Source organism: Pseudophryne corroboree, chromosome 10 (assembly GCF_028390025.1).
Source record: "Pseudophryne corroboree isolate aPseCor3 chromosome 10, aPseCor3.hap2, whole genome shotgun sequence".
Lineage (NCBI taxonomy): Eukaryota > Metazoa > Chordata > Amphibia > Anura > Myobatrachidae > Pseudophryne > Pseudophryne corroboree.
Window position 1 is genome coordinate 143,612,325 of NC_086453.1, and position 12,141 is coordinate 143,624,465.

General features: G+C 48.2%; 1 protein-coding gene across 6 annotated transcripts in view; it reads left to right on the plus strand.

Moving 5' to 3' along the window:
• The window catches only part of PPP1R12C (protein phosphatase 1 regulatory subunit 12C), a 404,850-nt gene that overhangs the window by 268,046 nt on the left and 124,663 nt on the right, over positions 1 to 12,141 (plus strand). For all 6 annotated transcript variants that reach the window (XM_063942836.1, XM_063942835.1, XM_063942838.1 and 3 more), the window contains exon 9: positions 6,262 to 6,350. In XM_063942836.1, the coding sequence (XP_063798906.1) occupies positions 6,262 to 6,350 (89 nt within the window). The remainder of the gene's footprint in view (positions 1 to 6,261; positions 6,351 to 12,141) is intronic.

Sequence of the window (12,141 nt, forward strand, 5' to 3'; positions counted from 1 at the left end):
GGCTGCTGTGGCTACATTTTTACCTAGTCTCCCCCCCTCCCTCCCATTCTGCCTATTGCTGTTTTCCTGTGGGGGAGGGTCACAGGTGTTTATTGCTGCCATGGCCAGTAAAGGCTCCAGGGCAACACAAAAACAGGGTCATGTTTTATGTGAGGAGTCAGAGCCATCTGCTCAGCCCTCCTCAGAGCTCCAGAGCGCCCCTGCATGGACGACACAACTCACAGAGGTTATGTCTTTGCTGACTGGGGAACTGAAGGCGTCTCGGGAAGATAGAGAGGCGGCCCGGTTCCGACAGCTTGTCCCGGTACCGGAGCACAAACCTGCATGGGGCTGTCTCATTGGCAAAGTCAGTGGAAGGGCTCTCTAGGGCGGTAATCCCTTCCCAAGCCCCGTCCTTTAGCCCCCCTCAACAGGCTGCTAAAAAGAGATTGCTAGCCTCTGTGTTGCAGGAATTTGACGATGATATGCCTCAATTAGATGAGGCGGGGTTAGATGTACAGGATATACAGGATACTGAGGACGATCAGGTGTACGGGGACTCTGAACCAGTAGCTCAGGGTATAGAGGCTCTTATTACTGCTATTCGCTCAGTATTGCAGGTGGAAGAGACGGAGCAGGACACCTTACGCCCTTCAAGGTTTGGCACCAACCAATGCTTGCCGGTGACCTTTCCAGTTTCGGAGGAGCTGGATGCGCTCATAACGGCAGCCTGGAAACATCCAGACGCAAAATTTCAGGTATCAAGAAAACGGTCGTCTTCCTATCCTTTTCCCACAGATAGCAGGAAACGTTATGAGACCTCTCCGATTGTGGATCCTTCGGTGTCTCATCTGTCCAAAAAGACGGTCCTACCGGGAGCGACTTCGCTTAAGGAGGCGTCGGATAGGAAGTTGGACTCCACCTTGAAAACTATTTACTCGGAGGCGGGGGTATTACATCGCCCGGCGCAGGTAGGTTGTTGGGTCAACAAGGCGATCGAAGCTTGGGCGGAGCACTTGTCCTCTGGAATTCGTGACGAATTGCCGGCTGATCAATTGATACAGTTGGCGGAACACATCCGTGAATCAGCCCTTTATCTTTGCGAAGCGTCCAAGGACATATGTATTCTCGGAGCTAGAATTTCCGCTTTAGCAATTGCGGCCCGCAGAGCTCTCTGGCTCCGGCAGTGGCAAGCGGATACGGAATCCAAAAGGGCAGCAGAAGCGTTGCCCTTTACGGGTGAGGTTCTGTTTGGTAAGGATCTGGATGCCTGGATCTCTCAGGCCACCGGTGGTAAGTCTACTTATCTTCCTTCTGCTGCTCCAGCCACTCGCAGGCCATATAGGGTTCCCTCCTTTCGATCCTTTCGTGCCCCTTCCAGGTTTCGAGGCCAGGCCAGGGGAGGAGCTTCTACCTTCCGTGGCCATAGAGCTAGAGGCAGCGGCAGGGGTAGAGGTTCCGCAGCCTCAGCCCAGTCAGAGGTTAAGTCCTCTACCACTACCACCGCATGACGGCCTTCCCTCCCACCTGGGAGATCACAGGGTGGGAGCTCGTCTGTGGGATTTCAAGGAGGTCTGGGTACAGTCCTGTCCAGACGCTTGGGTCCGGGATCTAATCACTTGCGGTTACAAGCTCGATTTTCAGGAACAACCGCCCCAGCGGTTTTTTACCACGGGTTTGCCAGTTTCCGACAACCGAGGAGTTGCCTTACAGGCAGCGGTCCAGAAGCCTCTATCCGCAAGGGTGGTGATCCCTGTTCCCTCTCATCATCGGAAACAGGGCTATTACTCAAGCCTGTTTCTCGTACCGAAGCCAGACGGCTCGGTCAGGCCAATCCTGAACTTGAAGGATCTCAATCCGTATTTGAGGGTATACAAGTTCAAGATGGAGTCCCTCCAGTCTGTTATTGCGGGGTTGGAAAAAAACGAGTTTCTGGCGTCCTTAGACATCAAGGATGCATACCTACATGTTCCCATTTGGCCTCCTCATCAGGCTTTTCTCCGGTTCACGATACAGGACGCTCATTTCCAGTTCCAAGCCCTTCCTTTCGGTCTCTCTTCTGCTCCCAGAGTGTTCACAAAGGTCATGGCTGTCATGATGGCCCTACTTCGGAAGCAGGGTGTGACGATTGTTCCCTATCTGGACGATCTGCTAATAAAAGCAAGCTCGACAGAACTGTTGCTTCAGAATATCCGGATGACGCAGGACCTTCTGATTCGACACGGGTGGATCCTGAATTTCCTGAAGTCTCACTTATGCCCCTCACAACGGCTGTTGTTTCTGGGGATGATTATCGACACGGTCCGTCAGAAGGTTTTCCTTCCTCAGGACAAGATCCTGTCTCTGCAGACACTGGTAAGGTCGGTTCTTCGACACCGTCGGGTGTAAATTTGTATCTGTGCATTCGCCTTCTGGGAAAGATGGTAGCAGCGTTCGAAGCTCTTCCGTACGGTCGCTTCCACTCTCGACCGTTTCAGCTGTGTCTTCTACATCAGTGGTCAGGATCTCATCTGTTCCTTCATCAAAGGGTGACGCTATCTCCAAAGGCACGGTCGTCGCTTCTCTGGTGGCTCCAGTCGACACATCTGTTGGAAGGAAGGCGGTTCGGTGTATGGGATTGGACTCTCCTCACCACGGACGCCAGTCTGCGAGGCTGGGGGACAGTGACCCTGGGACATCGGTTTCAGGGGGCGCTGGTCAATCCGCGAATCCGCTCTCCCCATAAACATTCTCGAACTAAGGGCGGTGTACAATGCTCTGCTTCAGGCACATCACCTACTACGCGGTCGAGCGGTCAGAGTTCAGTCCGACAACGACACGACGGTGGCGTACATCAACCGTCAGGGCGGCACTCGCAGCCGTGCAGCGATGAGGGAGGTCACCAACATCCTTCTCTGGGAGAAGTATGCTCTGTCCTTCTTGGCGATATTCATTCCGGGAGTGGACAATTGGGAAGCCGATTATCTAAGCCGACAGGACATGCACCCGTGAGAGTAGTCACTACATCCCCAGGTGTTTTGGCAAATGGTCCGCCGGTGGGGAAAACCATAGATCGACCTCATGGCGTCCCGTCTGAACCATCAGTTGCCTCTTCATTACTCTCGGATGAGGGACCCGGCGGCGGCGGGCATGGATGCCCTCACGGCTCCTTGGAATTTCCGGTTCATTTACCTCTTTCCTCCTTTCCCGCTGTTGCTGCGGGTTCTGCAGCGCATCGAGAGAAAACGCTCTGGTCCTCCTGGTGGCTCCGGATTGGCCACGCAGGGTTTGGTACTCCACCCTACACCTGTTGTCAGTAGCCGAGCCTTGGCCCCTGCCACTACGAGACAGTCTTCTACAACAGGGTCCTTTTCTTTATCCAGACTTACGCAGGCTACGTTTGACGGCATGGCTGTTGAGAAAGCCATCTTGAAAAGGAAGGGGATTCCTCGTACAGTTATACCTACTATGCTTCGGGCTAGAAAGTCAGTCACATCTTCTCACTACTACCGCATTTGGAAGGCTTATGTAGCCTGGTGTGAGCGTCGAGAATTTTCTCCTTCCATGTTTCGCTTAGCCCGCCTTCTCCGTTTTTTGCAGGCAGGTTTTTCAGCAGGCCTAAGACTGGGTTCACTAAAGGTGCAGGTCTCTGCTCTTTCGATTTTCTTCCAAAAAAAGTTAGCCTTGCTGACGGAAGTTCAGACTTTCTTTCAGGGGGTTCTTCTAATACAGCCTCCCTTCCTCCCTCCGACAGCACCATGGGACCTCAATCTGGTCCTCTCTTTTCTGCAGTCTTCATTGTTTGAGCCCCTGGAATCAGTGGAGATAAAATATCTCACCTGGAAAGAGGTGGTTCTCCTGGCGCTGGCTTCAGCTAGACGGGTGTCGGAACTTGGGGCTCTCTCTTGTAGGTCTCCTTACCTGGTGTTTCATGCGGATAGGGCCGAGCTTCGTACTCGTATGTCTTTTCTACCTAATGTGGTGTCTGATTTTCACATCAATCAGCTGCTTGTGGTTCCGGCACTCTCGGTGGACTCTCCGGATTAGAGATCATTGGACGTTGTCAGGGCGCTCAAGATCTATGTGGATAGGACTTCAGATATTCGGAAGTCAGATTCCTTATTTGTTCTCTACGATGCTGCCCGCCGTGGTTGGCCGGCTTCTAAGCAGACTTTGTCTCGATGGATTCGACTGACCATCAGACAAGCTTATTTGTCAGTTTCTCGGGAACCTCCATCTTCAATTTCAGCGCACTCTACGCGCTCTGTGGTACCTTTGTGGGCGGCTGCCCGTGGGGTCCCCATGACTACTTTATGTCAGGCCGACATAAGTTTGTCAAATTCTACAAGTTTGACACTTTTGCGGCCTCTGCATCGCAGTTTGGCCGAGCGGTTTTACAGGACTCTCAGCGCTCTTCCACCCGTTTTGGGAGCTCTGGGACGTCCCCATTGTAACTGCGCTCCAGTGGCCCCTAGTGGATGAAGGAGAAATCAGGATTTTGGTACTTACCGATAAATCCCTTTCTCCGATTCCAGAGGGGCCACTGGACGCCCACCCAGCGCTGTTTCCTCCTTTTTTGCTTAATAGTTTGCAGATCACTATGTGACTGCTTGTTGGGTTCAGGTTAACCTTTTTTTGTTAGGTTCTGTTCCAGGTTTGGTTTGTGTTATCCTGGTTTACATGGCGGCATTAACCTCCTCTACCTTAAGGTTTGTTTATTCCAGCTCTCCTCGAGCACAGTTTTACGTAGACTGGCTTGGAGGGGGAACATAGTAGGGGAGGAGCTAGCCACAGTGTTAGAATTTTAAAGTGCTAGCTCCCAATTACTGCCTACTATTTCCCCATTGTAACTGCGCTCCAGTGGCCCCTGTGGAATCGGAGAAAGGGATTTATCGGTAAGTACCAAAATCCTGATATATGTATGTGGAAAATAGCTGGTTAACTCCAGTCAAAGTACTATATAAAATGTTTCTGTGAAAAAAAAAATAGACAAAATCAACCCGCATCAAGGCTGTATCCACTTTATCCTTTCCTTACATGTTTTGACTCAATGTGTAGTAATTATTGTAAGGAAGGCATAAAAACAACTTTTTAAACAAAGTTAATGAATTGTCCGTGCTGGAGAGTTCCCATGTCTGACTACCCTTTATCTTTCCCCTAGCCAGTATTTGTTTCCTGGTCGCCTGCCATTTGTTATTATACAAATATTATTATTATTATTACCAGCTATTTATATAGCGCGCACAAATTGTGCACTGCTGTAATCCGTTAAAACAGGCTGCTTCAGCTTTTATTAACAGATATCATTGCTGCAGTGACCCCAATCAGCCCCTCTCAGCACACCGGGTTCCATGAGTCTCTCTTAGCAGCATCAGCAGTTTTTTTTTTTTTTGTCAAAAATGCATCTTGCTTGTGAAATTATTAGGACACACCAGGAGACACTGTTGATTAATTTGATATGCAACACTTGTATATCTGTGTGACTGTGTCTCTGAATCTGTATGCCCAGTGCTGTGATGCAGCTGTCGCAGGTTTATTTTTTATCAATGCCAAGTCCTGTCTGTTTCATATACGGACTCCGTTGCACAGATACTGGTATCACATATCAAATTAATCCGCACAATCTCGCAGTGTATCTTAAGGTGGGTACACACTAATAGAAATATCTGCAGATCAATTGATCTGCAGATATATCTATGGACGGATCGGGCAGTGTGTTGAGCATACACACTGCCCGATTCGTCGGGGACTGACGTCATGACGCCCGCCCAGTTCAGCTGTCAAATCACCGCCGGCCGTCGCAGCATGTGTACGGGCGGTCAGCCGGCCGACCGCCCTGTACACACACAACGACGCGCCAAAATATCGGTAGATATATTGGCCGTCGGCTGTGCTGTGGGGCCGACGCGATACATCTGTGAACGACGGAGTTCACAGACGTATCGGCCGTACACACTGGCCGATGGTCCCGCGATATATCGGCCGTTCAAGAGAACGGCAGATATATCGGCTAGTGTGTATGGGCCTTTAGTCACATCAACTTGCGACTGAGATGCATTTTCTGTAACAAAAAAAATCCCAGTGCTAGCAGAGTTGCCCGAGACCTGGTTTTTCACTGCATGGTGTATTGGTGTATTGAGGCTAGAGGTATGAAGACACATCTTTAGTTACTGTGAGACCCACTTACACAAAAGTACTTGGTCAGGTTCTCTCCGCATGCACCCTACTTTTCCTGATATTACGCAGCTTTAGAAGTAGCAGTGTTTAAATCCGTATTTTACGCCCATTTGTATTTGGTTATAGATCTTAAAATGAATGTGCAAGTAAATGAGAACGGACTAATATCACAACCACAGAACAGCACTTTGAGCCCAACTGCCCCTGACCAGAAGGTATGACCCCGTTTTTATATTGTGGTGTTTTGATGTAGTAAAATGTAATTTAACTTTTGGTAGTATTTTTATGTTATCTTTGTCATGTTTGCCTATTGACGTATTCTTTGAACAGTCTTTTGTTTCTATGGCGCATTATATTGCATCTGTTACCTTTGCAGAATATTGCAACATAACAGATTGTTTTCCAATAACTGGCTTTTCTAATAGGTTAGAAGAGGATGTGTTTTATTCAATTATATATTAATGTTTTGTAAATCAATGCTGCACCGAGGAATGAATATATATATATATATATATCAAACAAATACTCTCCCTTTGCGCTAATTTGTAAAACCTGTCACCCTGAATAAATACGTACGTAAACTATTTGGTATAGGCAGCCTGATTCAACTAAGTCCCCTGTTAGAAGGGACTGGAAATAAGGAATATACAACAATAGAAGAATTGGCGCCAGGGGGTCACATCAACTCCCACTATTCCAACCCCTAATTGGTTAATACTTTTTTTTGAAAATAACATGTTCCATCATAAAACATTTATTAAAAACATATTCAAATTAATACAGAGGAGATATATTATTCCACACTTTGAGATGTATGACTCTTAGCGCTGAATACAAATGTTGAAGGATCACAACAATCTCCTCCTTCTCCTTATAGTTGGTTCGGAGATAGCTTCACAACACAGACAACCCAACGCGTTTTGTCTTATACAAAAGACTTCATCAGGGGTATCTCTACAATTGTAAAAAATCTTATCAGAACTAAAAATAATTGTTCCTTAATAATAAAATGCATAATACATTCAATCAAAATATATGAGGAACATATCATTATAATAGAACAAGGATATATCAGAGCAGACAGAATGAAAAGGAAGAAAATTACAATTGAATCTTGGGTCCTACCTCAAGCAGCTGAGAAGTACAGTAGTTTATACAAACGGTATAATGCAACAAAACTTGTTCATACATGCATGATGGAAACTTCAATATAACACCGAGGCTTTCTGATGAACAATCAGTGTGGCCTAATTGGAAAAATATTGACCTCATCATATATACTGAGTGTTCATATTATATATGTAATAAAAATATATCATAATGTCCCCTCACATACCTTGTGATGAGATAACTTGTACAAAAATTCGGAAACCAAGGTACTGAAGGGTCACTTAGAAAGGAAACCTAATAAATTCATATTAAGGGCAAATTAGTGAATGGTCATTATCAGATATTTAATTAGTCAATGATATCAGTTTTGACTTATAGGCCCTACACACTGGCCGATTTTTGGAAAGATATGAACAATCTCGTTCATAAATGAACGAGAACTCGTTCATATCTTTCAGTGTGGAGGCTCCAGCGATGAACGATGCGCGTCCCCGCGCTCGTTCATCGCTGGTCTCCCGTCGGCTGTGCATGCAGGCCAATATGGACGATCTCGTCCATATTTGCCTGCACTTCAATGCAGCCGCGTGACGGGGGGAGTGAAGAAACTTCACTCCCCCCGTCACTGCCCCCCCGCCGCCGGGTCGCTCGTCGGCCGTCTCCGCCGTCGGGCAGCTTGTCGGCGGATCGGCTAGTGTATAGGGCCCCTTAGGATAATTGATGCATTTTATAATGAAACCGTATTTAAAGTAGAGATGAGCGCCTGAAATTTTTCGGGTTTTGTGTTTTGGTTTTGTGTTCGGTTCCGCGGCCGTGTTTTGGGTTCGAACGCGTTTTGGCAAAACCTCACCGAATTTTTTTTGTCGGATTCGGGTGTGTTTTGGATTAGGGTGTTTTTTTCAAAAAACACTAAAAAACAGCTTAAATCATAGAATTTGGGGGTCATTTTGATCCCAAAGTATTATTAACCTCAAAAACCATAATTTACACTCATTTTCAGTCTATTCTGAATACCTCACACCTCACAATATTATTTTTAGTCCTAAAATTTGCACCGAGGTCGCTGTGTGAGTAAGATAAGCGACCCTAGTGGCCGACACAAACACCGGGCCCATCTAGGAGTGGCACTGCAGTGTCACGCAGGATGTCCCTTCCAAAAAACCCTCCCCAAACAGCACATGACGCAAAGAAAAAAAGAGGCGCAATGAGGTAGCTGTGTGAGTAAGATTAGCGACCCTAGTGGCCGACACAAACACCGGGCCCATCTAGGAGTGGCACTGCAGTGTCACGCAGGATGGCCCTTCCAAAAAACCCTCCCCAAACAGCACATGACGCAAAGAAAAAAAGAGGCGCAATGAGGTAGCTGTGTGAGTAAGATTAGCGACCCTAGTGGCCGACACAAACACCGGGCCCATCTAGGAGTGGCACTGCAGTGTCACGCAGGATGTCCCTTCCAAAAAACCCTCCCCAAACAGCACATGACGCAAAGAAAAAAAGAGGCGCAATGAGGTAGCTGACTGTGTGAGTAAGATTAGCGACCCTAGTGGCCGACACAAACACCGGGCCCATTTAGGAGTGGCACTGCAGTGTCACGCAGGATGTCCCTTCCAAAAAACCCTCCCCAATCAGCACATGATGCAAAGAAAAAGAAAAGAAAAAAGAGGTGCAAGATGGAATTGTCCTTGGGCCCTCCCACCCACCCTTATGTTGTATAAACAAAACAGGACATGCACACTTTAACCAACCCATCATTTCAGTGACAGGGTCTGCCACACGACTGTGACTGATATGACGGGTTGGTTTGGACCCCCCCAAAAAAGAAGCAATTAATCTCTCCTTGCACAAATTGGCTCTACAGAGGCAAGATGTCCACCTCATCATCACCCTCCGATATATCACCGTGTACATCCCCCTCCTCACAGATTATCAATTCGTCCCCACTGGAATCCACCATCTCAGCTCCCTGTGTACTTTGTGGAGGCAATTGCTGCTGGTCAATGTCTCCGCGGAGGAATTGATTATAATTCATTTTAATGAACATCATCTTCTCCACATTTTCTGGATGTAACCTCGTACGCCGATTGCTGACAAGGTGAGCGGCGGCACTAAACACTCTTTCGGAGTACACACTTGTGGGAGGGCAACTTAGGTAGAATAAAGCCAGTTTGTGCAAGGGCCTCCAAATTGCCTCTTTTTCCTGCCAGTATAAGTACGGACTGTGTGACGTGCCTACTTGGATGCGGTCACTCATATAATCCTCCACCATTCTATCAATGTTGAGAGAATCATATGCAGTGACAGTAGACGACATGTCCGTAATCGTTGTCAGGTCCTTCAGTCCGGACCAGATGTCAGCATCAGCAGTCGCTCCAGACTGCCCTGCATCACCGCCAGCGGGTGGGCTCGGAATTCTGAGCCTTTTCCTCGCACCCCCAGTTGCGGGAGAATGTGAAGGAGGAGATGTTGACAGGTCGCGTTCCGCTTGACTTGACAATTTTGTCACCAGCAGGTCTTTCAGCCCCAGCAGACTTGTGTCTGCCGGAAAGAGAGATCCAAGGTAGGCTTTAAATCTAGGATCGAGCACGGTGGCCAAAATGTAGTGCTCTGATTTCAACAGATTGACCACCCGTGAATCCTTGTTAAGCGAATTAAGGGCTCCATCCACAAGTCCCACATGCCTAGCGGAATCGCTCCGTGTTAGCTCCTCCTTCAATGTCTCCAGCTTCTTCTGCAAAAGCCTGATGAGGGGAATGACCTGACTCAGGCTGGCAGTGTCTGAACTGACTTCACGTGTGGCAAGTTCAAAGGGCATCAGAACCTTGCACAACGTTGAAATCATTCTCCACTGCGCTTGAGACAGGTGCATTCCACCTACTGTATCGTGCTCAATTGTATAGGCTTGAATGGCCTTTTGCTGCTCCTCCAACCTCTGAAGCATATAGAGGGTTGAATTCCACCTCGTTACCACTTCTTGCTTCAGATGATGGCAGGGCAGGTTCAGTAGTTTTTGGTGGTGCTCCAGTCTTCTGTACGTGGTGCCTGTACGCCGAAAGTGTCCCGCAATTCTTCTGGCCACCGACAGCATCTCTTGCACGCCCCTGTCGTTTTTTAAAAAATTCTGCACCACCAAATTCAAGGTATGTGCAAAACATGGGACGTGCTGGAATTTGCCCATATTTAATGCACACACAATATTGCTGGCGTTGTCCGATGCCACAAATCCACAGGAGAGTCCAATTGGGGTAAGCCATTCCGCGATGATCTTCCTCTGTTGCCGTAAGAGGTTTTCAGCTGTGTGCGTATTCTGGAAAGCGGTGATACAAAGCGTAGCCTGCCTAGGAAAGAGTTGGCGTTTGCGAGATGCTGCTACTGGTGCCGCCGCTGCTGTTCTTGCGGCGGGAGTCCATACATCTACCCAGTGGGCTGTCACAGTCATATAGTCCTGACCCTGCCCTGCTCCACTTGTCCACATGTCCGTGGTTAAGTGGACATTGGGTACAACTGCATTTTTTAGGACACTGGTGAGTCTTTTTCTGACGTCCGTGTACATTCTCTGTATCGCCTGCCTAGAGAAGTGGAACCTAGATGGTATTTGGTAACGGGGGCACACTGCCTCAATAAATTGTCTAGTTCCCTGTGAACTAACGGCGGATACCGGACGCACGTCTAACACCAACATAGTTGTCAAGGCCTCAGTTATCCGCTTTGCAGTAGGATGACTGCTGTGATATTTCATCTTCCTCGCAAAGGACTGTTGAACAGTCAATTGCTTACTGGAAGTAGTACAAGTGGGCTTACGACTTCCCCTCTGGGATGACCATCGACTCCCAGCGGCAACAACAGCAGCGCCAGCAGCAGTAGGCGTTACACGCAAGGATGCATCGGAGGAATCCCAGGCAGGAGAGGACTCGTCAGAATTGCCAGTGACATGGCCTGCAGGACTATTGGCATTCCTGGGGAAGGAGGAAATTGACACTGAGGGAGTTGGTGGGGTGGTTTGCGTGAGCTTGGTTACAAGAGGATGGGATTTACTGGTCAGTGGACTGCTTCCGCTGTCACCCAAAGTTTTTGAACTTGTCACTGACTTATTATGAATGCGCTGCAGGTGACGTATAAGGGAGGATGTTCCGAGGTGGTTAACGTCCTTACCCCTACTTATTACAGCTTGACAAAGGGAACACACGGCTTGACACCTGTTGTCCGCATTTCTGGTGAAATACCTCCACACCGAAGAGCTGATTTTTTTGGTATTTTCACCTGGCATGTCAACGGCCATATTCCTCCCACGGACAACAGGTGTCTCCCCGGGTGCCTGACTTAAACAAACCACCTCACCATCAGAATCCTCCTGGTCAATTTCCTCCCCAGCGCCAGCAACACCCATATCCTCCTCATCCTGGTGTACTTCAACACTGACATCTTCAATCTGACTATCAGGAACTGGACTGCGGGTGCTCCTTCCAGCACTTGCAGGGGGCGTGCAAATGGTGGAAGGCGCATGCTCTTCACGTCCAGTGTTGGGAAGGTCAGGCATCGCAACCGACACAATTGGACTCTCCTTGTGGATTTGGGATTTCGAAGAATGCACAGTTCTTTGCTGTGCTGCTTTTGCCAGCTTGAGTCTTTTCATTTTTCTAGCGAGAGGCTGAGTGCTTCCATCCTCATGTGAAGCTGAACCACTAGCCATGAACATAGGCCAGGGCCTCAGCCGTTCCTTGCCACTCCGTGTCGTAAATGGCATATTGGCAAGTTTACGCTTCTCCGACAATTTTATTTTAGGTTTTGGAGTCCTTTTTTTTCTGATATTTGGTGTTTTGGATTTGACATGCTCTGTACTATGACATTGGGCATCGGCCTTGGCAGACGACGTTGCTGGCATTTCATCGTCTCGGCCATGAC